General features: G+C 40.2%; 3 protein-coding genes across 5 annotated transcripts in view; 1 reads left to right on the top strand and 2 right to left on the bottom strand.

Annotated features, from left to right (window-relative positions):
* NF1 (neurofibromin 1) overlaps positions 1-26,944 on the top strand; it is a gene marked incomplete at both ends in the record, with an annotated part of 75,522 nt that extends 48,578 nt beyond the window's left edge. For 2 of the 3 annotated variants that reach the window (XM_079544993.1, XM_079544992.1), the window contains 22 exons: positions 9,226-9,658; positions 9,870-10,210; positions 10,726-10,928; positions 11,953-12,146; positions 12,612-12,752; positions 12,948-13,227; positions 14,356-14,570; positions 14,747-14,808; positions 14,933-15,047; positions 15,845-15,946; positions 16,709-16,849; positions 17,416-17,542; positions 17,912-18,043; positions 18,576-18,711; positions 19,538-19,695; positions 20,681-20,803; positions 21,498-21,625; positions 22,342-22,442; positions 23,077-23,219; positions 23,352-23,398; positions 24,179-24,395; positions 26,802-26,944. In XM_079544993.1, the coding sequence (XP_079401119.1) occupies positions 9,226-9,658; positions 9,870-10,210; positions 10,726-10,928; positions 11,953-12,146; positions 12,612-12,752; positions 12,948-13,227; positions 14,356-14,570; positions 14,747-14,808; positions 14,933-15,047; positions 15,845-15,946; positions 16,709-16,849; positions 17,416-17,542; positions 17,912-18,043; positions 18,576-18,711; positions 19,538-19,695; positions 20,681-20,803; positions 21,498-21,625; positions 22,342-22,442; positions 23,077-23,219; positions 23,352-23,398; positions 24,179-24,395; positions 26,802-26,944 (3,682 nt within the window). Of the gene's footprint in view, positions 1-9,225; positions 9,659-9,869; positions 10,211-10,725; positions 10,929-11,952; positions 12,147-12,611; positions 12,753-12,947; positions 13,228-14,355; positions 14,571-14,746; positions 14,809-14,932; positions 15,048-15,844; positions 15,947-16,708; positions 16,850-17,415; positions 17,543-17,911; positions 18,044-18,575; positions 18,712-19,537; positions 19,696-20,680; positions 20,804-21,497; positions 21,626-22,341; positions 22,443-23,076; positions 23,220-23,351; positions 23,399-24,178; positions 24,396-24,605; positions 24,657-26,801 lie in introns of all 3 variants that reach the window. The other variant, XM_079544991.1, reaches the window with a different exon arrangement.
* Positions 1,247-2,092, bottom strand: EVI2B (ecotropic viral integration site 2B; the record flags this gene model as incomplete). The annotated part of the gene is made up of 1 exon (XM_079545007.1): positions 1,247-2,092. One exon carries the CDS (start codon positions 2,090-2,092, stop codon positions 1,247-1,249), a length of 846 nt encoding a protein of 281 aa, XP_079401133.1.
* Positions 4,969-5,730, bottom strand: EVI2A (ecotropic viral integration site 2A; the record flags this gene model as incomplete). The annotated part of the gene is made up of 1 exon (XM_079545124.1): positions 4,969-5,730. One exon carries the CDS (start codon positions 5,728-5,730, stop codon positions 4,969-4,971), a length of 762 nt encoding a protein of 253 aa, XP_079401250.1.
* Positions 26,945-27,363: the final 419 nt, after the last annotated feature.

The following is a 27,363-nucleotide window of genomic DNA, read 5'->3' as shown; positions in this document are numbered from 1 at the left end:
TCCCTCCCCCAGCAAACTCAAAGCTGCAAGTTCTTTGTCATTTTGCAGAGACGTCATGGAAACCTAGCATTAGTATCTAGCAGCTTCTTTCTACAAATCTAGGCATTAAATGCCAGTAAAATATACATGCTTGTAATTTACCTCTGAGAATTCCCTTCAATTTACCATCAAATAGTTAAAATAAAAATGCATGGTTCTGGACAGGATAGCGAACTTATCTCGTACTTGAGGCCCAGAAAGAATGGGCCAACCTGGGCACCTGGAGTTAAAGGAACCTGCAATCCAGACAACCTTAAACCAATTTTTAAAGATTAATTACATTGAATCCATTCTGAAAATCCTGCTTGAGAGGAAAAAAGGAAGAAATTAGTAAACATGTGCAGCTAATTCTGATAGTTGTCTGTCTGGATGTTCTGTGAACTGTTTGTTTCATCCACCAAAACCAGCATCTGGGTAAAACACCACCTTTTTGTTTTTCATGTGTTTGGAGTCATATCCTCTTTTTCACAGCCACTACACTATCAAAAATACCCTACTATACTACTGAAAAATAAAACAAAATAATGAGAGTTTTTACAGTATGCATTTCATCGGTCTTTGATCTGGACTGCTGGCTGCTGAGGGATTTGCTTTAAATACCTGTCATCCTCTGTTCCCAAGTGGCTCCTCCATCTGACGCAGAAAACAGACCTCTGTATGAGGCAGTCTGTATGTATGCATGCCAGAGCATTTAGACTGTTTTGAATTAGAAGCTTTGTATCTAAGCAAATAACTCTGTTATGCTTTAAGCAACCAAAACATCTTCGAATTAGAAAGCTTTATTAAAATTAACTTGAATTCATTGCGTTCATTTACGTAGTCTAATAGAACAAACCTTTGCAAGAAGCTCTGAGCCCCTCTAAAGTTTCACTGTGCACATCCATCTGTGTGTTGCATGTGCTGAACACAGAGGTACACGCAGTTTTCTGCAGACTCCAAAATCGGGAATCATTTGTTATCTGCACAGTGGCGTCACTATTAGGCCGTGCAGTGGCACCAGGCGTGCTGTATTCTGCCAAGATTTGTTGCAGGCAGTAAGGGATTCTTCCCTTTTGTGAAAGCTGAAGTTGAGAAATGCCGGGGAGCTGTTGCTCGTGCTGTGGTTTCACTGTTCTTGCCTGTGTCAACTTCTCCATTACTCAGTTACTTGAAGAGTGCTTCATTTAAGAAAAATGAGAAGCGTTTTGGAAAGTTATTTTGGCACAGTCTACTGAGGCTGTTCTGGCCGTGGCGGAGGTTCACAGATCTCTTCGGTAATTAGCTGGGGCGGTGGGGGATACGGTTCCTTCACTTCCGAGTGAAGTTCCTCTTGCTGGCCGGGATCCGCGGCGTGCTGCTCGGCCGGCTCAGTGAGCTCAGTGAGCCACGCAGGGGGAGGCGGCAGCTCGAGGCCCTCGGCAGGCTGTGGGTGCAGCACCTGCTCTGGGCTCGCTGCTTCTGGGCCGGGAGCCGCTGCTGCAGCGGGGTCGGTGGCGGAGCAGCTGTGCTCTGCTGCGGGCTGCTGCCTGCGGGCGTTGCTGGCCGCGCCGTTGGGTGGTTTCTCTGATGCGGGAGGGTCGTGCTGTACGGATGCTTCTTCTCTTAATTTCCAAGGCAACATAAATAAAACTGACAAACGCTTGGTAGCCTGGCCGGAGTCCACAAAGGTATCTGGAGTGTCTCCGTCTGCAAATGGAGACTGACCTGCCCAGTTTGAATCGGCTAGCAATGGCTTCTTGCAGCATCTCCATATAACAATCATACTAATAGCAATTACCATACCAACCAGAACAATGCCCATTATCATTGCTGCCACCCAGCTCCCGTTGGTGGGCTCTATGTGTGGTTCGGGCAGCTGTGGCAGTGTTGTCGCAGCAGTCAGCGCTCCTGCAGGCTTCTGCATGCTGGGGCCGGTTGTTTGCAGTTGGTACGTGGTAGATCTGTCCTCTGCCGGGCTGCTGGTGCTGGCATGCACGATGCTTTCACTTGTGGAAACATTTGAAGGTATTTCAGTGGAAAGTGATTTCCAAATTTCTCCACAGAAGAGAAGCAATATTACTGCGTTGCTGACCATTTTCCTGCAGTCTGTTTAAGTACGTCTCCTCCTACATCAAGAATAAAGTAAAACACATTAAATTGAACCTGAAGTGACACTACTGATACCAGACAATTTTATATTTAGAGTCTAAAACAAATAGGCCAGATTGAACTTGCATGCTTATTGTCATTTGTATGGTTGACAGCTTTGTCTCTGATATCAATATCATTGTGGGTTTTTTTTGTTTTCCACCTTCTCTGAAAAAGGTGTTTGGTGAGAAGTGCAAAGTGTGTTTCAAAATAGCTTTTATCTGTCACAGAAATGATTATGGATGTGAAATGAAATACGAAACACTCACAGCAGTACTGACAAACAAGAGTAAAGAAAATTGCCCTACTTTATTACCTGAAGGACTGAGAGAGAAGCCTAGAGATAAGCTGAGACCTGGGTGAAAGGTTCTTTAAGGTCTATTTCCTGTTCTTCCCTCACTTGCACAGTTAAGGTTAGAGTGCAATAATTCTGCAAAAGTTTCCAAATATTGCAACTATAATGGTACAGAACTCCAACATTTAACTGTCTTTGTAAAAAAACACCTGCACCGGGGAAGGTTTTGTAACGAAGGAGGTTTGTGTTAACGGTAGGAAGTTGGGATGGAGCAGACTTTTTTTCCTGTGCTGCTCGGAGTTCAGGTTTCTGAATTTCTGTGTGATGCAAATCATTAAAATACAGACACCTATTGTGATTTTACCTGAAGTTACTTTGTGTGTTTTGAGATAATTTGTGATCACGCTGCTCTTGTGAAGCTGCACCTGGAACCTCAGTATGCGTAACTATAAAAGTTAATTTCAGATGCAACGATGCAAACATGCATGAGCAGCAGATTAATGCTTCTAGAGATCACTATCTAAACGTAAGATTTAAAACAGATAAAAAGGACCCCATTTTCTTTTCTTCTGCTCAAAAATATATTCTGTTTTAAAATATATTGAAATGGTGCATATGTGTAGAGTTCATGATAGTTCACAGTGGCAACACCTTAGGAACTGGATGGAATGTCTGCATCTTCCAAATACTGCAGGAACTTTGAATTGGCTTAGGAAGTGCTGTACAAAGTGCAGATCATTTAAAAATAAATAATGCAAATATTAAGTCTTTACATTTTGAATTTGATTCTTACCTTTGTCTTCTGTCAAGCAAGCATTCTCTTATTTTTCGTTTGAAGCCTTAAGAGGACAGGCTGTGCTAGCAGTCGAGCAGCTCTGAAATGGCTTGCCTCACGTTGAAGCAAGTTTCTGCAGCTAAAGAGGAAGTTTACCAACACTTGCTGCAGGAAGTGTCAAGGGTAGGAGGATTACTAAGAAGCTTAGCTCAAGGTTTGCATGACTTAAAAGCAAACTTTTCCGTTCAATTGTGTTTGTAAAACTCAAATATTTAGGTGGCCTTTGTTGGGTATGTGTCTGTTATGTAGGAATTCATGAATGCTTGTTTTCCAGTCCTTGCTGAAAATAATTGTGCTTACAAATTTTTTTGAATGACACAGAAGTAACTTTGGATTGGATTTCATTTTTACTAATAAAAATTCAGTGGTGGTTTTGATGAGCTATCATTGTTATTAATGGAAATGCAATCGTAGGCTCGCTACAGTGAGTCATAGAGCACTTCTGATCACGAGGTGCTGACTTGCACATCTTCCTTCAGGTAGCTGTGTTACAGGCAGCTGCAGATCTCACCCTTCCTCTGCCTCCCCTTCCCCACTTTGCTTTTCTGTCTGGACAGTGTTGGTGCCTGTTGCCACCATTAAAGGAGGACTGCGTGCTCTAAGCAGTTGTTTTTCTGCTGTCTCTTTTCCGTATCATAACCCAAACTACTTTTTTGTCTCCTTGAGTGTTTTGGCCTGCCAAAGAAACGTGTATGTCTATCCTCACAGCATTTTGCAAGTGTATTCTTGTGCCTTCCACTATAGCTATTCCATGTCCCATGCCTGCTGCTGTGCTTTGCTGGCTGTGCTGGCTATTTTCCAGTCTGTTGCCAACTCCTGCTGCACATGCAAATCCTGATATTATGACACACACTTTCTTGAGTCTTACCTCACTCAAGTTCCCTTCAATCCTCACAGTTTCCACCTGTTTTTGGCTGCAGATCCCACTCTTGTTACTGTTTCTTTTCCTTCTTTCCACTGATAGGATCGTGATTCTCTACTTTTTTCCTGCTTTTCCATGATACTGTGGTTTTACCCCTCGTGACTTGGAGAAAAAACAGAATGTAAACTTTATTTAAAATTAATTTAACATTTTACTGATGTTTCTAGTTTATTGATGATTACAAAAAGGAGTTCTTATATTTTAACATACAGTACAAGCTTCATACATTTACAGCTAAAATCAAAGCAAAAAGCATGATTGCTCTCAGTCTGGTTCAAAAGACATTAAGCTGATTTAAGAAGTTTTGATAGAATAAACGTGAAAGGCATTTTAACAGAATAGTTCCTGATTCAGTAATGGCATCAAAGTCGTGACTGAATTATGGTTTTCTTAAAATAGCAAGTGCCTGTGTAGCACTTCAGTCTGCGTAAATATAGCATTTTCTAACTGTCCTTTCCTTTTTTTGTCGCCCAGTGATCTTTGAAAATGGCAAAGTTCTGTCCTGCTTTATCCTGTTTGGTTCATGGTACAACCATGATTGCTGGTTAAAGGAGTTAAAACAGCCCTGGTGCTACTTCTAAAAATCTCTTTAATGCAGTCCTACTCCCTTCTTGATGTACAGGTTTTCACAGCATGCCCACTACCTTTAAAAATGAGAAACCTGAAGGTTTAGCTTTCCCATGTTACAGTGTGTGTTGTTTCTTGAAAGCTAAGTTTCTGTCTCATGTTAATCCAGTATAAAATGTAAAAGCTGAAGGTGTTTTTAGTTGACTAAATCTCAACTACAAAATTGGTAAAAATGCTTTTGTGTGACATTGTTTCTTTGTTTTCATGTTTATTATCTGTGTCTTTAACGTGACTCTCAGTGGATTCATCTTGGGTTCTCAATTGGATTGCAGCATCTCTCTCTGATAGCAAGTCCTGCATTACCACATCAGTTCCAGTTGTCTCCTTAGGTATCCTCTGCCACGTTCCTGCTGCAGTTGGCCAGAAGCTGTTGGTAGCCAGAATATCGCCATTGCTCCTGGGCCGACGTTTTCCTTGTTGAGCTTTTTTGACATAGGACAGTTTATTTGCTATTACAACAGTTGACAGAAACAGGAAGGTGCAGATGAGTACAAGGGCTGCTATTATAACAAAGCAAATCAGTGTAAGAAACTTATTGTCTTCACATGTTTCTTTTGTCATGGGGATCTTGGGTGTGCTGGTATTCTTAGGTCCTCCAGTGTCAGGAACACTTTGGGCAGAGGAAGATGAGGAGTTCGGGCCCGTTGTTGAAGATAAAGACTGGGGGGTGGCTGTCAGCATTTCAGCAGTGGGTGTTGGTTTGTCGTTAAAATCAATGCCTGCAGGAGATTTTGTGTTGGCTTCTGTTGTGTTCTGACTACAAGTTAGGTTTTGGCAGTTTGGATACCAGATTTCATTGGTAACCACAGGATAGTCAGTATGGTTTGCACTTAATTGCAAACACAATGAAAAGATTATCCCAAGAGGGAAAGCAGAATGTGGTTTGCCATGTCTCTTTGTCTTCATCTTCAGTCACCTACAAAAATAGAAATTCTGGTGTTACGAAGTCGCAATGCTAGTTCTTAGAGGTTTGAATCAGCTTGTCGGGTTTAGCAGCCAGCAGCTTTTCTGATCAGCAGTGTGTTGTAACTTGGCCTCGTGCTTGCCATGTGTGGAAGGGTGCACTCAACTGCTTGGAATCCTGACTGAATTGGTGGTCTTGGACTTCAGCTCCTACAGCGCTGAATTCCAGTGTTTGGAGGTTTATGTGTGATGTGTATGAAGATGAAAAAAGAACATGAAGCAAAGAGAGGAAAGTGTTTTCTGCTGAGTGCTCCGTGATTTGTGGGTGTCGATACAGACTGCTGTAGTTCCTCCTCTTTAGAGCTAACCATCTTTAAGTTCATCACTTCTGCTTTTAAATGGGGAAGGGAGGCACCCATGTAAAACCTACAGAGTACCGCTTTCTGCTTCACCGTGTTTCCCCAAATATGGGAGAAGTAACTGTGCTTGTACAGATGGCCAAGCAGAGACCTTAAATGAAAACATTCCTGTAAATGGCAGCAGTAACTTGTTCTAATCGTTTCATTTCTTATCACGGATGTCTGGAGTATTTCATAAATCCCTAGGAAGATCTTTGTTCTCTAATATCTGGTTTATTGTACAAGAGACTGTTTATCACAAACACACTTCAGATTTGATATTTCCTTTAAAACCTCTGAAATTGTGCCGATTACCATTAGTATTATGCTCTGCTCTACATTAGGGTAATATTCAGATTCGCACCATGAATCAGAGACAAACAGGACAACCTCAGAGTGATGCTGATGAGAGAGGGAAGTTACTGCATCATGCCTGTGCCGAGTCTTCTCAGGTTTATGTGTGTGAGACAGGCTCAGGTCTTATGGCTGGTTGTTGTGCTCCCTGTCTCTGTTAACAGAATGAAATGTTTCCTCCAAGTGCTGTAGTTTACATCTTGTTCATGTATAAATGCTATCAAGGATGACTGACACTAATGGTGCTGTTTGTAGAAATGTGTTTCTTCTTGCAGCTGTTACTTTAAAGGTAACAAAGCACATCTGTATGTTTCTAGGTTTTGGTAACTTGGAAATGTACCAGAAATAAATTTGCTTTTGCCATAGTTGAAATTTAGCTTATCTACCAGAGAACTTAATGTGTTCACACTCAAAAATCAGAGAGCTAAGCTTGCCTGTCTTTTCAATATCCAAATGACATCTTTCATACTCCTGGAGCCCCCCAGGGAAGGGAAGGGCGTGATAGGCCTGGGATGGGAGCAGGGTGAGATGGTGGGTGGCTGCTCATGAGGCAGAGGAGAGGAGGATATATTTGTATCTTTCTTTGCAATTCGCACTTCAAACTAAACTGCTCTGAGTCCTTATTGTTAAGTTTGAATTAGAAACCATCTTAGTAATCAGCTACAGCCTGGGTACAATATTTATCTTCCTGAGGTAACAGTTACTGGGGAACGCCTTGTTGCAGTCTTCAAAAAGGAGGAAAAGCAGCAACAGCACAACCTTTTTGGGGGTGGAGGGAAGCAGGGCATTTCACAAAGTTTCTACATGACGTGCAGAAATGAGGTGCATTTTCCAGTGCAGATGCACTCCAATCCTTACTGCCCGAGATCTGCAGCTGTACGAATGTTTATTTGGACCAATATGCTTTTCTTAAAAATAAAGAAACTAGTATTGTAAAGGCTTCAGTTATAATCATGTTAGCAAAGGGACTGATCATTACGTAGCTTTTTCTGTTTTTCTTTAACTCAGCAATTTGTGCCCAGGTATTGATAGGGTCCTCTGTCAGTGCAGAGTAACAGTGTCAGTCCGCAGTAAGAGGAACTACAGAGCAGTGTAGACTGCTGTTATTTCTTTAGTCTGATTGTGAACAACTTCTAGCATCACTGAAAGCAATTGTTTATCAGATTCCTTAAATCAGGCAGAGATTGATTGTTAACTGTTGTTACTGGTGGAGTTGTACTTAAACAAAAAAAGTCAAACTTACTTTCATGTATAATTTCCTACAAAATCTAGGAAACTTTCAAGTGGAACTGAAAGTAGAAGGAAAATGTGCACTTACCTTTCTGTGGTGCAGTCAAAAGAAAGTTGGTGTTTTGATATTTAGTCCATTAACAGTAAGATTTCTCTGTGTGTGTATTTGCTCTTGGGATGCAAACGTCCATTAACATGAAGCAAGTAGACTTGGACAGTGCTGGGTTTTGTTGGTTTTTTTTTTTTTTTTTTTTTAAGCAAATCTGTAACTGAAATTACATGTCCTGTATTCTAAGTGGAGAACTAAAACCACAGTGATGACCCACTTCCTTCTTTTTTTCTTCTTTTTTTTTTCTTCTAAACGACTATGCCATGACATCTTAGAGGGGGAAAAACACCAACTTGCCCAAATTAGCTTTCTGAGTAACAGGAAGTAACACAGGAAAAAAAGTCTCTCGGGCAGACAGATAAATACTTTACATTTGTGATGGGTATCTCCTTTGTTATCCTGTGCTCAGGTGTAACTCAGCTGTTACCAGGAGCAGTGTCCCTCTGAGATCAAAATGACTTGTGCTTGCAGTGCTTAGCAGATGTTTCCGTAGCCTGTTGTCTTGCTTTGAAAGAGTTGAGTTGATGCTAGCTCAGAACAAGCACGAGTCTTTAAAAGTTCAAAAACTACTGCAAAGTTTGCTTTTTAATCCTTTCTAGTAGAATTTTATCTGCTGTACTAACTCTGAAAACTTGGTTCAGACAGATGCTCTGTTCGATCTCATAACATTCAGCAAAGCACTGAATGACAGCAAAGGGTTCTTAATATTTTTATAGTTCCTGCATGCTTTTCAGGTAAGAATTATTTCACAGATGTGTCCTCTGTACTACTCAAAGGACCAACCGTTCTTAGAAACCATCCACCAAGCATTAGAGTACATTGTTGTGCTTGCTGCAGTATTTAGCAGACAAAATGAGCTGAAAAAAATGGTATGTAAGTGTTTAATTAGTCTTAACCAAGACTATTTAAATAATTTATTTCTACTTATAAAAGTAGGTATAATATGAACCTGTAGAAATGTGTTTAAAATATAAAAAGTAATAAAAATAGAGTTTGGGGTGATACTTTACACCTTTTTTCAAAGAAACCCTTAACTTGCATTGGCTTTGAGCCAATCAGTGCACTCTTCCTCAGCAGTGTGGATTTTACTTTTCCTTTGGTTGGAGGTGCTGGATCAGCCTCCTGGCTGTCCAGAGACTTCATGGCTGTGGGAAGTGGTGTGGCACTTCAAAATGAATGAATCCAAACCAAGCTGTAGCATACTGGGCTGAACTTGGTTGGAATATGAGTCGTGACAGAATTTAGGCTATGGATGCCAGTCCAGTGTCATTGCTTTGAGTTTGACATTTTTGGGGCTGTGTAAATAGCAATCTGTTTTAGTGTAGCAGTGTGTGTGACGCACCACTGAAATGTTTTGTTATGGGTCTAGAAGGCAAAGCCAACAGTGTCTGTCATGTTTTCTTACAGTTTCAAGACTGGCCAGATCAATGGAGATTTACTGATATACCACGTCCTGCTAACTCTGAAGCCATACTACGCAAAGCCATATGAAATTGTGGTGGACCTCACACATGCTGGCCCCAGTAATCGCTTTAAAACTGACTTTCTTTCTAAATGGTTTGTAGTTTTTCCAGGCTTTGCTTATGAAAATGTCTCAGCAGTTTTTATTTATAACTGTAATTCTTGGGTCAGAGAATACACCAAATACCACGAAAGACTCTTGACAGGTTTGAAAGGAAGCAAAAGGCTGATTTTCATAGACTCTCCAGGAAAGCTGGCGGAGCACATTGAACATGACCAGCAGAAACTTCCAGCAGCTACTTTAGCTTTGGAAGAGGACTTGAAAGTATTTCACAATGCCCTCAAGTTGGCTCACAAAGACACCAAAGTGTCTATTAAAGTAAGTATTTTCATGCTTTATTAGTGAATTGTTCTATTTTGATAAGATTTTAAATGCGTTTCTGCTGTCTTTTAATTTTCTTCTCTGTCTCACAACACAGTATTATTTCATACAATTTCATACATGTATCTTGGTCAGATAGAAATGTCAGACTTGTCTCTTTGTATCATTAACAGCAAGTGCTCAACCATTTTTTGATTCTCTTTCTAAGGTTGGATCAACAGCTGTGCAAGTGACATCAGCAGAACGAACGAGAGTCCTGGGACAGACAGTGTTTTTAAATGACATATACTACGCCTCTGAGATTGAGGAAATATGTCTTGTTGATGAGAATCAGTTTACACTGACGATTGCCAACCAGGGAACACCGCTCACCTTCATGCATCAGGAGTGTGAAGCTATTGTGAGGTCCATTATTCACATACGGACACGGTGGGAGCTGTCACAACCAGACTCCATCCCACAGCACACTAAAATTCGCCCTAAGGATGTTCCTGGAACACTGCTGAACATAGCATTGCTCAACTTGGGAAGCTCAGACCCCAGTTTGCGGTACTGATCTTTTAAATTAATTTCCCTTTGTAAGGAAAAGTTTGGTTTGCAATATGTATTTATTGGGTACATTTGATTGGCTTGGTGCTGAACTTCTTGCTTAATAGCTGTCCCTTGCAGAGCCTCCAAAAATGAGTCCTTGCTCACTGTCAGACTGTGGCCCTCGGCTCCTGCCTCTCAGCCACTCAGGTGCATTTGGAAATACCTCACATTTCCTGGAACTGGATGCTCTTCTGAGAAGTCTAGTACCAAATTCTTCCAGCATACTCTGTAACTTCATCAGAAACAGCTTAAAACAAAGGAGTAATTTAATTCATTTGTCCGAGGCAAATGTTGTCTCTGAACCTTAACTGATGCAGAAAAGCAGCTCAGGTTTTAAATATAATACATTATATAACAATATTGATTTGGTTTTGGAAATGTGACTGCCATTGCTGTGATGTCTCAGTGTAATGTGTGTATTTCAAAACAGACAGGAAGACTATTACAAATCACATTGCTTGCTTTGTTTACAGGTCTGCTGCCTATAATCTTCTGTGTGCCTTAACCTGTACCTTTAATTTAAAGATTGAGGGCCAGTTACTGGAAACTTCAGGTCTATGTATTCCTGCCAACAACACGCTCTTTATTGTGTCAATTAGTAAGACTCTTGCAGCTAATGAGCCACACCTTACCTTAGAGTTCTTGGAAGAGTGTATTTCAGGATTTAGCAAATCGAGTAAGTAACGCTGGTGTTCCTCACTACTAACTGTGAACATGAAAGGATTTAAGCTGTCAAGTTTAACAGACTTCCTCATGTTACTGAATCACAGCAACTTTGTTACTAATGCTTCCTAGAACTGATTTGGATGTTTTTAAGATGACCCGTTTATATTTGTTTCTTAACAATCAAGTTTAATCTGATAATTCTGTGTTTCTGTGAAGCTGTGTCATCCTCAAAAGCCAATGTTGTGACCTGGGGGGGCATCTGTTGGAGCAGAAACTCCAACAGTACTTTGATTTACACTCTTGAATGTACCCTTTTCTTTCTGCATGGAAAAAAAGGAAGCAGATATTATAGAAAGAAATAAAGCAGCCTGAGCCCAGTCTTTCTAGCTTTCACCAGCCATCTCATTTATCTAGACAATTACTCAGTGTGATCACAGCACAAATTATTTGTTTCGTACCCCTGTCAGTTTTGTACAGGGAGTAATCTGGTGATCAGATCTCTATCACACTGTTTTTGATTCACCAGAATTAAGAATGTAGAGAACAAGAAAAAAAGATCTTGGTGAAGTTTTGAGTTCTAGCAGATACCTGAAGAAAACAGTTTGTGTCTTTCAAATTTAAGCCTTTCAGATTGATGATATCTCCTGTCTGGTTCTACCATTCTGCTTTTGTTATCTCTGTTTTGCAGACATAAAACAGCTCTGATTTTACTGCTGGAAGCAGTTTGGAATACATTCTTAAGATTAAAGAGAAATTTTCTTTAGTCCCACTTCATACTAAGCGTACACATCTTTGTCACATGTCTTAAGATACTAAAATGTCAAAATCTCCTTGCTAGATTCTTACAGATGTTTATTGGATGTTATTATTAACAGTGTGCTCCTTATGAAAGCTGTATTCTAGGGTATTATTTGCTCAGATCTGATAGTCGTTACTTTAGCAGGAAAATGAAAGGGTAGTGCTTGCAAATAATTATTTACCTGTTCAGAGACACCAACAGCAATCTTTTGTTACAAAGTGAGTTTTTATTTCAGGTATTGAACTGAAACATCTCTGTCTGGAGTACATGACTCCCTGGCTGTCCAATCTGGTTCGATTCTGCAAACACAACGACGACGCGAAGCGCCAGCGAGTCACTGCTATTCTTGATAAGCTTATAACAATGACAATAAATGAAAAACAGATGTACCCTTCTATTCAGGCTAAAATATGGGGAAGTCTTGGACAGGTATAAATTATGCACGATTTCTTGTAATTTGTTCATAAGCAGATTATAGTGTTTTCAATCACTTACATGAGGATAAAGTTTCTGACAGATAAGACCTTGCTTGTTTCCCAGAAGTGTTTTTTGAGGTTCTTTTCCACCTCAAATCCAGTTTCTTCTCAGTAAGTGCAAAGTGCAGCATTTTATGAATAGCTGTGCTTTGAAGCAGAGAGCAAAATAAAAACGATACCGTATCATAGTTCTTCTGCAGTTGTGAAGCATTTTGATCTGATGCAGTTCATTTTGCAGTTCTAATATTTCAATGGGCTTTTTCCAGAAAGATGTCAGATCACTAGGACTGTCGCTTACACTTACGATAGCTGTGCACCTTCAACTGAAAAAATGTAATGATTACTCATTCAGGAGATTGTTTACTGTAGAAAAATTATGTTAACCAAACAGTAAGAAAGGCTTTTTTTTCTCTACCAGATTACAGATCTTCTTGACGTAGTGCTGGACAGTTTCATCAAAACTAGTGCCACAGGGGGCTTAGGATCCATTAAAGCTGAGGTTATGGCAGACACAGCGGTAGCGCTTGCTTCTGGAAATGTAAAATTGGTTTCAAGCAAAGTGAGTTCCCTCCTTGCCTCTTGAACAGTAATTTCACCTTTAGATAACAGCGTAGCACTGAGATGCTTTCTGATGACTCAGCAATAATGAAAAAACCCAGAAGAATAACTCTAATGTTGATTTGTAACTGCTTCTACTGAAATTTTGAGCTCTGCTCTTTGTTTCATAAAAGCAAGATGGTTGCTCTCTTTTCAGGTGATTGGAAGGATGTGCAAAATAATTGACAAGACTTGTCTGTCTCCAACTCCTACGCTGGAACAGCACCTGATGTGGGATGATATTGCCATTCTAGCACGCTACATGCTGATGCTGTCCTTCAACAATTCTCTGGATGTGGCTGCACATCTCCCCTACCTCTTTCATGTGGTTACTTTGTTGGTGGCCACAGGACCCCTTTCTCTCAGAGCTTCCACTCATGGTCTTGTCATCAACATCATTCATTCTCTGTGCACTTGCTCACAGCTTCATTTTAGTGGTAAGTTCTTAACAGGTTTTCAATTGGTTGCTTTTTAGTTTCAGAAATACCAGAGTTATCTTTCTCTCTTTCAACAATTCTGAGCTTGAAAATACTGTCTTGCTGTTGAACTTGTGTAGAAACCAGAATAAGGGTATGAGCCAGAATAACTATGAAGGGGGAGTTAAAATACAACTGGTTTCAAGCAGGTGTGTAGTATGAATTGTATAACGGGTCTTTGAAAAAGAGAAGAAAGTAAGTACCAGTAAGTTCCTGTAATGCAGATTAAGGATAAAATGCATCTGTGCTAAAACTGGCTGATGTGCATCTTTTGAATAGTTGCATAATGTGGTAACAAATATCAGTTACATAAGGAAATTTTGAAACTGCATGGTTAAAGCAGGAATGTTGCATACAGCTGTACTTTAGCAATCCTAAAATATTTGAGATAGCGAAGGGGCAGCAGTCCCTACAGAAGTACAGTATAAAATCAGGCTGGATTTTGTGAAAAAAAATCAAGAAGTTTATGTAATCTTGTTTTTTTAAGTATCTAAAAGCTCCTTTCATGATATCTAAGTGTATTGACAGAGTGTGTGCATAGACACAGACACTTGTATTTAAGGAAAAGCCTTGCTGTGATGCACAGAGAGAAAGGCAAGCCTTCCTGTTTAAAAAATGGGTTTGAAGTACACAGTACTGGAACAAAGTTCAGAATTGTAAGAATATGCAGTGCCAGTACCAGGGCCTTCATTTTCTTCTGATCTAAGGGACTTAATTGCAATGGGAGCCCAAACCAGAATTTAACTGCAGTTTGAACTGACAGGAATGTTGGCCTTCCAATGCAGGAGCGCTCCGTGTTTCCATTCTCTTAACAAATATGAGAAAAAGTCTCAGAAAATCACATCTGTAGACAAATTTCTTTGTATCTATTTCCAGACTGCCTCTCTCTCATGACTGCTTTCAATGATCTGTGCAACAGGCCACAGTTGTTCTGGCACGTTCTGAGACAAGTAGCAAAGAAAACAGTATAGAAACATGCATAGGTTTATCACCTGTTTGTGTATTGGTGGGAGAGTGAGCTTAAGTGTGTTTAAAATATGAATTGTGTGTCAGTGTTTTAAGTCTAATGTGTAAAAATTTGTTCAACAGAGGAGACCAAGCAAGTTTTAAGACTGAGCTTGACTGAATTTTCTCTGCCTAAATTTTATTTGCTGTTTGGAATCAGCAAAGTGAAATCAGCTGCAGTCATAGCATTCCGCTCCAGCTATCGAGACAGGTCATTTTCACCTGGCTCCTACGAGAGGGAGACTTTTGCACTGACCTCCTTGGAAACGGTTACTGAAGCTTTGTTGGAGATCATGGAGGTACGTGTTTCAAAACAAAGTTAGTGCTGCTTATTCTACAGCAAGCAGTTTAACGGGCAGTGCCTCCAGTGACATGATAAGGAGCATTTCTGACAACTAGAATAACTGAGCACTCTGAATTAAAGTAATTCATTTTCTTTATGCTATATATGTTCAAACAATTTCGTTCTTTTTAGGCTTGTATGAGAGATATTCCAACATGCAAGTGGCTGGACCAGTGGACTGAACTAGCTCAAAAGTATGTTATAGATCTCAAAGCATGACCCCTAACTGCCTGTAGTACACCTGGAATTTTCAGTTTTCCATTGTACAGCTTGTCTGTTGTATGTTCATTTAATGCAGTGTACTCTGTTTCTCCACAGGTTTGCATTCCAGTATAATCCATCCCTGCAGCCAAGAGCACTTGTTGTCTTTGGCTGTATAAGTAAGCGTGTCTCTCATGGACAAATAAAACAAATAATCCGAATTCTTAGCAAGGTATAAGGGTCTGTGTTTGTCTTCCTCTCTGACACATAACGTAACTAATTTTTTTTAGTATTCCTATTGAATATAAAATGCAGCATGATTTCACAGTAAATACGTTCTTCAAGCATATTCTTCTACAGAGAAACCTGATAGGAAATTGTCTTTGTAGGCCTTCTATTTTAAATTAGTTTGGTGACAATAAATTTATCAGTGCAGCTACTTGTAGAGTAACATTAGTTCTCAATATTGAGTTTAAAATTTGTGACACTGAATTTGGATCCAGAAGAGTCAGTATTACAATAAATGAGCAATTTTCTGGTAATGCAGCTACCTGTATGTGTTACTCTTTTTTTTTATTATTTTTTTAAGGACATTAACAACTAAATACAATAAAAAGCAGAATATTTATATAAGAAAACTTTGCAACATATTACCTAGCTTGGTAATTATGTCCATATTTTCTAAAGGAGGTTGTGTTCTATAGCAGCTGAACAGTGCTGAATTTCTTCAAGTATTTTACTAACGTTATGTAGACATAAAATTTAACTGTGCAGTGTCTGAACTGCAGAAGCCCTTCTGTGGCTCTTGCACCCTTACTTTTTTAATAGACATTGCATGATTGTTTACAGCAATAAATAAATGCTTGTGTAGATCTTCATTTCTGAAACTCCTTTCAAATTGGTTTAAAGGGAACTCAGCCTTTGTAAACTAATTGAGAACTACATTATAGTTTAGAGCTTTCATCTTTTCATAAAGCAAAATCTAATTATGGGTTCTGTTTTCTTATTATTCTTTTTTTCTACAAAAAGGGACTTGAGAGCTGTTTAAAAGGCCCTGATAATTACAATAGCCAAGTTCTAATAGAAGCAACAGTTATAGCACTCACCAAACTGCAGCCTCTTCTTAACAAGGTAAGCAACTGGATTTTTGGAGGAAACAGAATATATTTTGTAGGTTATAATTACGAGTATAAGCTTAAAAATGTATGTAAGTCTTGTGGTATCTGATGTTCACACATCGCTGTTCTGACTCACGCTTGAAAGTACTGCATATGGGAAGTATGTCACAGATGTTTGTATGTGCAGAAGCTTTAAAAAGCCTTCAGAATGTACAGTTCTGCTTCATCACTGGGCCGTACGCAAAGGCTGCACCACAGTTTGCATTCATTCTCACCAAAAGATTTTCCATCTCGGCTTTTGAATTTGCAGTTGTTCATACATCTTTCTGATCATGCCTTGTAATAAATTTTGATCATGTCTTACTTGAGATTAATTTAGCCATTTTATGTTACTTCAGTGAATTGATCAGCATATCAGTGGGTGCACCATTAATGAATCACTTCAGAATTTACCTGTGGAGTGGCATTGTCATGCACACATAAAAGAACACATTTCTATGGCGGGGTTTCTGGAGAGCATGGATGCATTTGCAACTCCTTCTTTGTTAATGCCTTAAAAATATGCTAAAAAAAGAAACAAAACACCTTGCTTTTTGTGTTTGAAGGTGTGTTTGAAGGGCTGCTTTAATGTGCATATTTGACTTTCATTCACACAGCTAAAGACTTAAAAAAAAATCTATATTAACTTCAGTTTGTTTCACTGTTTACTTGGTAGCTTTGCACTGTGTTATGTGAAAGTAGAATCGTGGTCTCTTTGTTTCCCTTCAACTTCTAGGACTCTCCTATGCACAAGGCCCTCTTCTGGGTAGCCATGGCAGTACTGCAGTTGGATGAAGTCAACCTGTACTCAGCAGGTACAGCACTGCTTGAACAGAATCTGCATACCTTGGATAGCCTTCGAGTGTTCAATGATAAGGTAAGCAAGCCCTCTGCTAGTAGTCAGTTGTGATTAACCCTTAGTTCATGCAAGCAGTTAGTTCTAATCAAAAGAAAATATATATATTCCTTACCCTAGTGATCAATAATTAAGCAATTAAAACTTAAAATTTGCGTTACAAGCTGTTTACTTGTGTAATATCAGCAGTACACTGTGATGTAGAGATGACGGCCTAACTAGGTTAGTCCCAAACAACAGAGAAATACATAGATGTATTCAAGTCAGGAGTGCAGTCAATAGGTTCCTGTTCTTTCTTAAATTACTATGTTTTGTCACTGTTTTAATTGATTATGATGAGTAACCTCTGATCAAATAGGCTGTTCTGAAAGAAATTCATAATGGGGGCAGTGAGGCCCTGGCACAGGCTGCCCAGAGCAGCTGTGGGTGCCCCATACACAGAGATGCTCAAGGCCTGGCTGGGCCCTGGGCAGCCTGAACTGGTGGGAGGTGGCCCTGCCCATGGCAGGAGATGTGCGCTGAGGTCCCAGCCAAAACCACTCTATGCTTGTATGAAATATTCTTATGTCTTATTTTCTGTGAGTCAGAGCCCAGAGGAGGTGTTCATGGAGATCAGGAGACCACTTGAATGGCACTGCAAACAGATGGATCATTTTGTTGGGCTAAATTTCAACTCCAATTTCAACTTTGCACTAGTGGGGCACCTCTTGAAAGGTAAGAGTGCATGTTGCTCGTGTGTGAAAATGAATGTGTGGTTTCATTTGCTGCAGTACATTACTTCTTTCTCCCAGAATACTTTCTTTCTCTGTGCTTGCCTGTGTCTCCTCACTGAAGATTGATTTGTGAGATATGGATGCAATATACGCACAGACATTTGTAATTATGTGATTTTGGACAGAGGGACTGAATTAATAGTCCTGAATGTGCAATTTCTGTTAGCGCTGTACTTCATTACTCTACATATGAAGTGTCCTGAGAACATGCTGGGAAGTATTTATAAATGCTTTTAAAAAATATTTGTGCTTCGTAAATATGTATTCAAAAATTAAATACAGGATTTGGTGTTTAAACCTCATTTTGCAGGGTACAGGCATCCTTCACCTACCACTGTAGCAAGAACAGTCAGGATTCTACATACACTACTAGCTCTGGTTAACAAACACAGGAACTGTGACAAGTTCGAGGTGAACACCCAGAGCGTGGCTTACCTAGCAGGTGAAATTAAACAAACATTCTTTTGAACTTGCATTAACTGGAAAGGAGTGGGTTGTTGTGGGAATGTCTTCTGGTGTTAGGCTAATGACTCTGTTATCAGTATGAAGGAAACTTGTAACTGGAGTTGGACAAGAGTCTGGGTTAGGCTGCTGTGCGTCACTGACGCAGTGTGGTCTGAAGGCTTGTCAGCTCAGGACCTACTGTGCAACTTCCAAAATGCTTCAGGGAGACTGGAGGTGTTTGGTTTTAAGTTCTAAAGTGTGTTGCTCCTTGCAGAATTTACATTTCTAGTGGTCTGGAAGCAGAAAACATGGCTGTATGAGGGCAAATGTTTACATCATGGAATTTTAGCTAGTTGGGGAATACAATTATTTTTTAATGACCGACTTTTAATCTGTACATTTCAGTAAGGTGTAATTACATCTCTGAGGTCTTTTTTGTACTAAGAAGAAATGTAAATAGATGCTTACATTCTTCAGTGTATTCCTGACATAGAAAATTTGCACCAACTTTGTATTTTTTTTTAATTTAGCTTTGCTGACAGTGTCTGAGGAAGTTCGAAGTCGCTGCAGCCTAAAACATAGGAAGTCTCTCTTGTTGACAGACGTCGCAATGGAAAACGTTCCTATGGATACATACCCCATACATCACAGTGACACTAGCTATAGGTTGGTTGTCTATCCTTTCGATAATAAAAGTTACCCAAATTTCAATCTCTATTTTCTTTACTAAGTTATCTAAAGGTAAGGTATGATATATAGAAAACTAAACCCCCTGTTCGTTAAAGCTAAGTTAGTGTTCACCTGCACATCAGTGCTTCCTGACCAACATGCTGCTGTGACCGAGAATCATAGGGAAATTTGTGCATGATTTTGATTTCTCTGAATATGATTTTGAGATCTCTGAAGCAATTTCAGACTTCAGTTAATGGCTTTGGAGATTCTTAATCTTTTTTGATAACCCTTTTCTGTGAGACCTAATCTCACCTCATTCTTCAGTTGCATTTTAGAATAAAATTGTCTTTTTAAGAAGCAAGGAGATGCTAAGTAATTGCTTGATTCCTGTCATTGGGAAACTTTGACATCTTATCCATTGTCCATATGCAGCCACAGAAGTAAGCTGGGAAGTCAACCCTGAAGTGCCATGCAGAGTCAGATTTTCTCAGTGCGGAGCACTTTACTCAGTACCTCTCCTTTTAGTACCCAGTACGGAGCAGCAGATGTTTAATGTCTTACGTTTTGCCTCATGAGCAGATTTGCTGATGGTTTATTGCTTTATTTTCGGCTCTTCAGCATTAGGTTCATACCAGATTGTTAGTTTTTACTAGCTCAGACATTTTTCTAGCCACATAAATACTTTTTATTAAAACATTTTTCTGGGAGATTAAACTGCTAGAAAATATGGGTTTAATATAGGATACTTTGGCTAGCTGAAAAATTAATGTCTGAATATGCAAAAGTTTTAAAGATTTTCTTAATTTCTCTGCACTTTCAGGACACTAAAGGAAAATCAACCGTGGTCATCACCAAAGGGCTCAGACAGACATCTGGCTGCCAGTTACCCAACAGTGGGACAGATAAGCCCTCGAACGCGAAAGTCCATGAGTTTGGATATGGGGCAGCCTTCGCAAGCGAACACTAAAAAGCTTCTAGGTTATTAAGATGCCTAATTTACTAACTTGTCTACAGGATACTCCATGAAATGTTACTGGAGAAAAATTATACTTGTATTTGTTTTGACTTTTAGTACTTACTCCTAATTCAGAGCAATTCAGAGCAATGCACATGGTTTCTACAAAATGGAAAGAGAGGACACTGCAATTGAAGAGGAATAATTTGGTTTGCTTTGATCAGGAATATGGGAAATGTTACTCAGAATGTGCATGCTGAAGTGATTGAAAAAAAAAAAAGATAATTGAGATACTTAAGGTTCAGATGCCAGTTCAGTTTTCTGGGGAGCAGACTCTTTGGCAGGGTCTGTTGTGTCAGAGCAAGGAGCAGTGGTTTCAAACTACAAGAGGGGAGAGGTGGTTTGGATATAAGGAGGAAGTTCTTTACAGTAAGGATGGTGAGGCGCTGGAACAGGTTGCCCTGATAAGTGGTGGTGCCCCATCCTTGGAGACAGTCCAGATCAGGCTGGACCAGGCTGTGAGCACCTGGTGGAGTTGTGGATGTCTCTGTTCATTGCGGGGGTGGGACAAGATGGCCTGTAAAGGGCCCTTCCAACTGAAAGCATGATGATTCTGTGAAACAAGATGAGTTCTGCACATAACTTTACGTGAGTGCACGTGGAAGAAGAGAGGCATTTCTTTCATTACAATCCCGTTACTGCTTCCTTTTCAGTAATCACATTTTGGCATGTTTATTCAATGTGATGTGTTGAGCAGGAAACCATAGCATGCCCACAGCTTACATACTTGAATAAACTGCATGCTATTCTCATATGCATTGTGAAGCATTTTGGAAACTGTGATGGAGAGCGGCATGGTGTACCCGTAGTTTCTCTACCACCTCTGAAAATGTCCCCAGATTCCTATTGATATGTTGCAGATAGGATAGTAGGTTGGCCAGACAATCAGAAATATTGAAGTGTGGATTTAGGTTTAATGTTTTTAATTTCCTGATAAATTGTTTTTAGGTACAAGGAAAAGTTTTGACCATTTGATATCGGACACAAAGGCTCCTAAAAGGCAAGACATGGAATCTGGAATCACAACGCCTCCCAAAATGAGGAGAGTAGCCGAAAATGATTATGAAATGGGTGAGAAACAGGACTAACATTTCAGAATAACACTAATTATAAATGCTTTGTATTTATATACAAAGGATTATTTCCAAATTCAATGTTTATTTGCTTAGGTTACTGCAAGGTAAGGGAGAGATATCTTAATAATGGCTTCTGGAGAGTGTAGTCTTCCATATCTCTGACAATTGAGGTTTGAGTTAGAGTTGCTCAGTTTGTAGATACAGGATAAGGGGCAGCTATAAAGTACCATATGCAGGAGTGAAATAAGTAAAATTTGGCTTTTTATGGCTTACTGAGCCCTAGCTGCAGATTTTGCAAGTGGAATCTGATGTGATGCCTAGAATGCCTCTCTTCATCTTCTCCCACATCTGCTTCCTGTGACCCCATCCCCAATTGCAATGCAAGACCAGGGTTCTTCTGTTGTATCTGATGTCAGTCTGCTGCCTGACCCTGAGAACATTACTTACCACCCCTGGGCCTGTATTTCACTGAATAGGAAATTGGGGTTATTGTTTGCCATTTGATAATACATCCCATGTGACAATCTAGCTCTGCTAGTATTACAGCATAATTGTTGCTTTTTTATACCTTATGGAAATTATGGTGAACTCTGAAGTTTGCATATAATTGAACTTGTTATGCAAAATATAATTCTGTTTTGGCTCAGGTTTATTTTGCTTTTGATTAGTTGGTCTTTTTTATTTGGCAGAAACCCAGAGAATATCACCTCAGCAGCACCCCCATCTCCGAAAAGTTTCTGTTTCTGAGTCAAATGTTCTCCTGGATGAAGAAGTTCTGACTGATCCAAAAATTCAAGCACTGCTGCTTACAGTTCTTGTAAGCCTTCTTTCTGTATATTATTGTGTGTTACTTTCTGATGTTCTTTCACCGTCCAAAGAAACGCTCCTTGTGGTGCTTCATGAATTCACGTGGATCAAACTTAGAATGCACTGTGCCACTCTGTTCTTTAGCTGCTTTTCTTCACACTTCCTAGGAATCACTCTTATAGATCCATTAAAAACAATGGGAGGGGAAAATTTGGAATTTCCATGATTCTATATTATAGTTCAGAGCATGTCTAACAATTGATTCTTTTTCCTGACAGAATTTTACTACAAACTGATTTTATATAACAAGAAGCTTTCTTACGTATTACGTATTTTAAAAGAAGAGAAAATTGCTAGAATACCAGCACAATTCAATTTAAACCCTGACTAAATTGTAATGTGGCAACCAGTACGTTAGTGCTTTCACCAGGTACACCAGTACACCTTGCAGCCCTGTTATAATGCAGAAAGACTCAGTTGCACAGTTCTGTCAAAAACTGATTAGCTAATTTTGGACCAAAATAGAAGCTATTACCCAACTGTTCTTATTGTTTCTCATGACATAAAACAACTTAATGCCATGTCTTCAAATTAATCTTCTGTAATGCTGCTTCTTCTGGAATCCTGGAATCTTAAAAACCTTAAACTACAATAACAAGCAAAAAAGCCTGTAACTACTCAGCCTCCCTCAGAACCATGCTGATTTATTCCTTTGCATTATCACAGGCAACGTTAGTGAAGTACACTACTGATGAATTTGACCAGCGGATTCTGTATGAGTATTTAGCAGAAGCCAGTGTTGTCTTCCCAAAGGTCTTTCCTGTTGTGTAAGTATCTGAAGCTGTTTGTGATGATTCGGTACTTGGCATTCCTATAAAATGTCTCTGGACCAGGGCAAGCACGTGTGAGGTGCTTTATCATTTGTACTTTATGAGCAGCAGTCTGTCCTTTGCTTGAGACAAATGTCCATCACAGTTTGAGAACATTACATTTACTTAACGTAGGGGAAGAAGGAATGCTCTTAGGGGAATGGGAATCCTCACACAGCACTGCTACAGACGGCCCTCTGGCACACGTCTGGGGTCTGGGCAGGTTGGCAGAGCAGCCAGGGAGCAGCCAGGAGCCTGTCTGTGCAGCCATCCATTCCTCCCTAAAGCTTTCAGTGTCGCTGCTGCCATTACAGTAGCCTGGTGACTTTGCATGGCTTTGGCATTTATTTGGTACTGTGGAAAATCAAATTACTTTTCACGTGGTCATACAGTTTTCTATATAAGTCAACATGTACAGTTTTATATACTTTTGTCCCAGATAGACTCACATTTTCTAATCAGTAACCCAAGCACATATCGAAACATACAAAGTGTACTTCGGGATACTCTTTCAGTGCAGTTTTTTAGATATGGGTTAGAAAGGTGCGTATTCATTTTGCGAAAAAAAATAACCCACTGCTCTTTTCTTTAGGCATAATTTATTGGATTCCAAGATCAACACCCTTTTGTCGCTGTGTCAAGATCCAAATTTGTTGAATCCAATTCATGGGATTGTTCAGAGTGTTGTCTACCATGAGGAGTCTCCACCCCAATACCAAACTTCTTATCTACAAAGTAATTTTTTTTAATTACTGAATTCAAAGTTAGATATCCTAATGAAAACGCCTTCGCAGAAGAGCTGATCAGTTTTGTTTGGATTCTCTCTGACCTCATAAATCCTTCATAACATTCAGTTTGTTGTTGTAGGTTTTGGATTTAATGGGTTGTGGAGGTTTGCTGGCCCATTTTCCAAGGTAAGAGATAAATTCATCAATTTTTACCTTTGTTCTCTTTATGAAGCACGCTGATGCTCCAGGTATGATGCAGAGAAGTGATAAATGACAAAACTTACACGAGCAAGTCAGTAACATAAGGGTCGCTTTTATGGCTAGAAGTTTTTTAGCCTGCAGCAGCTATTTTGATGAACTCAAGGTAAACTTACTGAGGCTGGATAAAAGCAGTCAGGTGGTAAATACAGCTTTTCAGCACCCTGAAGTTTGCAGACTCCAAAGACATGGAATATTATTCAGAAACTCTGGTTTGTTATCCTTATCTTACTGTTTAAGAGTTTAATCGTTAAGAATGATAATTCCATAAGGACAAATTCTATGTTACAACAGAAGAAATAAAACCATTGACCATCTGTGCTTCCATTTGTTGCTTCTAGTCATTGCTACAAGAACTGTACGAGCAGAGTAGCAGTGTTCCGTCAGTAGGCTTTGGGGGGTACAAGTAATACTCTTAATAACATTTTAAGTTCGGTTGCTTTGAACGTTACGAATGGAACAGCCCCCTCCTCTGGCTTTGCAGTTCTTAGATGAACTGAAATTACATCTGCGAGTGCTCTGTTGTATTGCATTTAGATTAATCTGGGAAGGATCACAAGTGGATTTTCACACATAGTTGCCTCCAGATGCTTTTTATAAATTTCAGGCAAAAGCACAGGAAACCTACAGTGAGTTAGGGGTGAAATTCATTGACAGAAAAGTGGGAGGAAGTGAACCAACCTTTTTTTTTCCCCCCATCTCTCACAGCAAACACAAATTCCAGACTACGCTGAGCTCATAGTGAAGTTTCTCGATGCCTTGATTGACACGTATTTGCCTGGGATTGATGAGGAAACCAGTGAAGAATCTCTCCTGACACCCACATCTCCGTATCCTCCCGCAGTGCAGAGCCAGCTTAGCATTACTGCTAACCTTAACCTTTCCAATTCCATGACCTCGCTCGCAACTTCCCAGCACTCCCCAGGTCAGTAGCAGTTGCGGTGCTTGATAGGTAAGGAAATGTACTGAATTTATACAGCCAAGTATTCCATCTTGTTATGTTTTAAATGTGTTTACACATCAAACATGATTGCATTCTTGCAATTGCATTGAATGTTTTGTCTGTCATCTCTCCCCACCCCTTGTCACAGACATTACTCACTTACGTTTTTTCTTTCATTCTGTGTTTGTAAAGCTTCTCTGCCTTGCTCTAAATCTGCAGTTTTCATGCAGCTTCCTCATCAAGGTACTCTCTACTTCCATCATATTTGCACGAGATGCTGCTTGATCTGCTTTAGGGTTGGGCTTGTGGCATGAGAAGTGGTTTACTAATCCTGGACACAGGAATGGCTTCAGTGTAAGTGCTAAGCTGTTGCATTTCTCGTGTGATGCTAGTAATATTTAATGGAATAGCAGCAAAAGTCACTCACATCTTCAAGAGTAAGATACATTTGGTAATAGAGAAGTGGAAGCTTGGTATGTGAAATTATTCTGCTGCACATATTAAGCTAAAATGTAAAACTATTTCATGAGCTCTTTAGTTTCACAGGAGGTCAGCTTCAGCATCATTTGCACACTGCCAGGAAGCAGACACAAATTCTTTGGACTAAATTGCAGCAGACAGAGGGTTCAATAAAATGAATTCTCACAGCACCTTTTGATTTCTGCTTCTGTGTGGAGAAATAAATAAATAAGACTGCAGAAGACTTTTTTTACTCACCTTGCAGGTTGCTTCCTGTTCTCATCATAGCTTGTGACTTCATGAGCTCACGCACACGGGGAGCAGGACAGCAGACCACAGACAGCTTCTGAATGTAGTTTCGATTTTCACTGTAACTGTGTGAAACAGTGGAGTGTAATCACTATTCTTGCTTGTGCCAATGAGAATCAATTTCTTAGAGGGATGAGACATAGAAGTGTGGGAGATACTGTTTGTAGTGATAGGATTTTGCTCCAACCTTTTCATTTGCTGTCAGACATCCTAATTTTTGCTGCTGGTTATACTTTGAGTCTCTCCCATTAAAATACCTTTCCTACTACTCATTCCAATGCTGCACATGTACTGTAAGCGCTTAGTGTTGTTAGACGTGCCTCAAGCATACTCATTTTGTAGCAGAAGTAAAGTGACAGCTGCACGAAGATGCTGCCACACGAGTGATTAACTCAAAGTAGGGTTAGCATAAAAGTAATGACTGATTGAAAGCATGTCTGCACTAAGACATTTATGTCTTCAAATGACAGACTGTATCCCAGAGATGTAGAGCAGTGGTTCATACCCAATCATGTGCTGTCATCATGTCAGCATGAAGTTACACTGGAGGGGTTTGTTTAGGTTGGCTGTTTGATGTGATTCCTTTAGCACAACACAGTAGAATTCATCTAAAGCTTCTAGAAGAGTATGTGCACTAGGGTAGAAATCCAGGCTGGTTTCATCCTCGCCTTCTACCTCCTGCCTTTGTCTGGGAGAGCAGCACTTTTGCAATAGCAGTCATGAAAATTTCCAGACTCACGTCTTGTCAGCGATCGTGCAGTTATGTCCAAGCTTTGGCCCTAGAGTTTCTTTATTCTTGATTTGGGAGGGCATCTTTTGAGGGTATGGATGGAGCATTTTCTTTTCAAGTACCCTTGTTCATTCTGCCCACAAATACATCAGAGCAGGTGCTCCTGCAAACGAGCAGCCTCGTGCACAGGCAGCTCTGACACTGCTGTCAGCTGCAGGGTGTTGAGGCAACTCCAGAGCACAGCACTCTGCCCTCCCTCCTGAACTGGACCCGAGTCTCACTGCCCTGTTTGTTACTAGTGGAATTTCAGGAGTATTTGCAGTGACTTTTCTTGTCCTTACGAAGGTTAGCACAGGGAAGTGTTGGATCTGGTCAGGGGCTGTGCTTTCTGAGCTCAGAGTTGTACATTTGATCTGAAAAAACTATTCTTCATATTGCAGTACTGCAATAAAACAGCTGCATCAGTTCTCTCATTTGCGAGTCATTGTCACCAGTAAGGCTGTGTTACTTCCTGCTAAGAGAGTTAGGAGTTATTTCAAATATTTTGTTAGTTGGATGTCTGAAGTGCTTTCCCAGCTATAGGGCAGCACTGCTGGCCGCTTGTGTTCCCAGAGGCTGTCTCCTCGCCGCCACCTGTTCGCATGGCAGACCTGGGTTGTATCCTGAGCACAGTCACCGGGTGCCACCTGTGTTGCCGTTGCCTGGCGCCGCATCGTCCGGCAGGGTGCCGGACGATGCCTTGATTCTGGCATCGAGGGTGTCACAGTATTTTGTACCGTGAAGGCACTTCCATGCTAACCTGTTCATTTGCAGAAACATCTGTCGTTATGGTGCTGACGGCAGGGTGGCAAAGCAGCGAGGCTAATTCGTTGGTCTGTGTGTGTTCCCAGGGATCGACAAGGAGAACGTGGAGCTCTCGCCCACCGCTGGCCACACCAACAGCGGGAGGATGCGCCACGGCTCTGCCAGCCAGGTGCAAAAGCAGCGAAGTGCTGGCAGCTTGAAACGTCACAGCATTAAGAAGATTGTGTGAAACTTGGGGTTGTTTTTTTTGTTTGATCTTTTTTTGGGTTTTTTTTTTGAAACTGACTGACGTACGTGGGCCTCTTGCAAAGGGCCCCCCACCAGTTGTGATGCTGCACTTAATTTTTCAAGTTCCCATCCTGTCAGCCATGTTGCCAGATGATCAACTCCTGAAACATTGCCTCAATTTTAATGCCTTCGTACTTTTTTTCTGCTTTTTTTTTTTTATTTAAGCCAGTGTTTCAGAACCACTTGTAGACCCTGAAGGACTTCGTAGGCAAAGGAGATGTGAGTTCTTCAACACTGCGGAACATACCTTGTCCAAATATGAAAGCCATTTCCCATAGACGGTTCTACCTTGCTTCTGTGATTCGCCTTGTTTGTTTCTTCTATAAAGGAAAGTGTTAATACTTAATCCTGTTTGCACAC

This window comes from Tetrao urogallus (assembly GCF_951394365.1).
Source record: "Tetrao urogallus genome assembly, chromosome: 20".
Classification (NCBI taxonomy): domain Eukaryota; kingdom Metazoa; phylum Chordata; class Aves; order Galliformes; family Phasianidae; genus Tetrao; species Tetrao urogallus.
The sequence above is the reverse complement of the archived record's forward strand: the minus strand, read 5'-3'. Positions and strand labels throughout refer to the sequence as shown.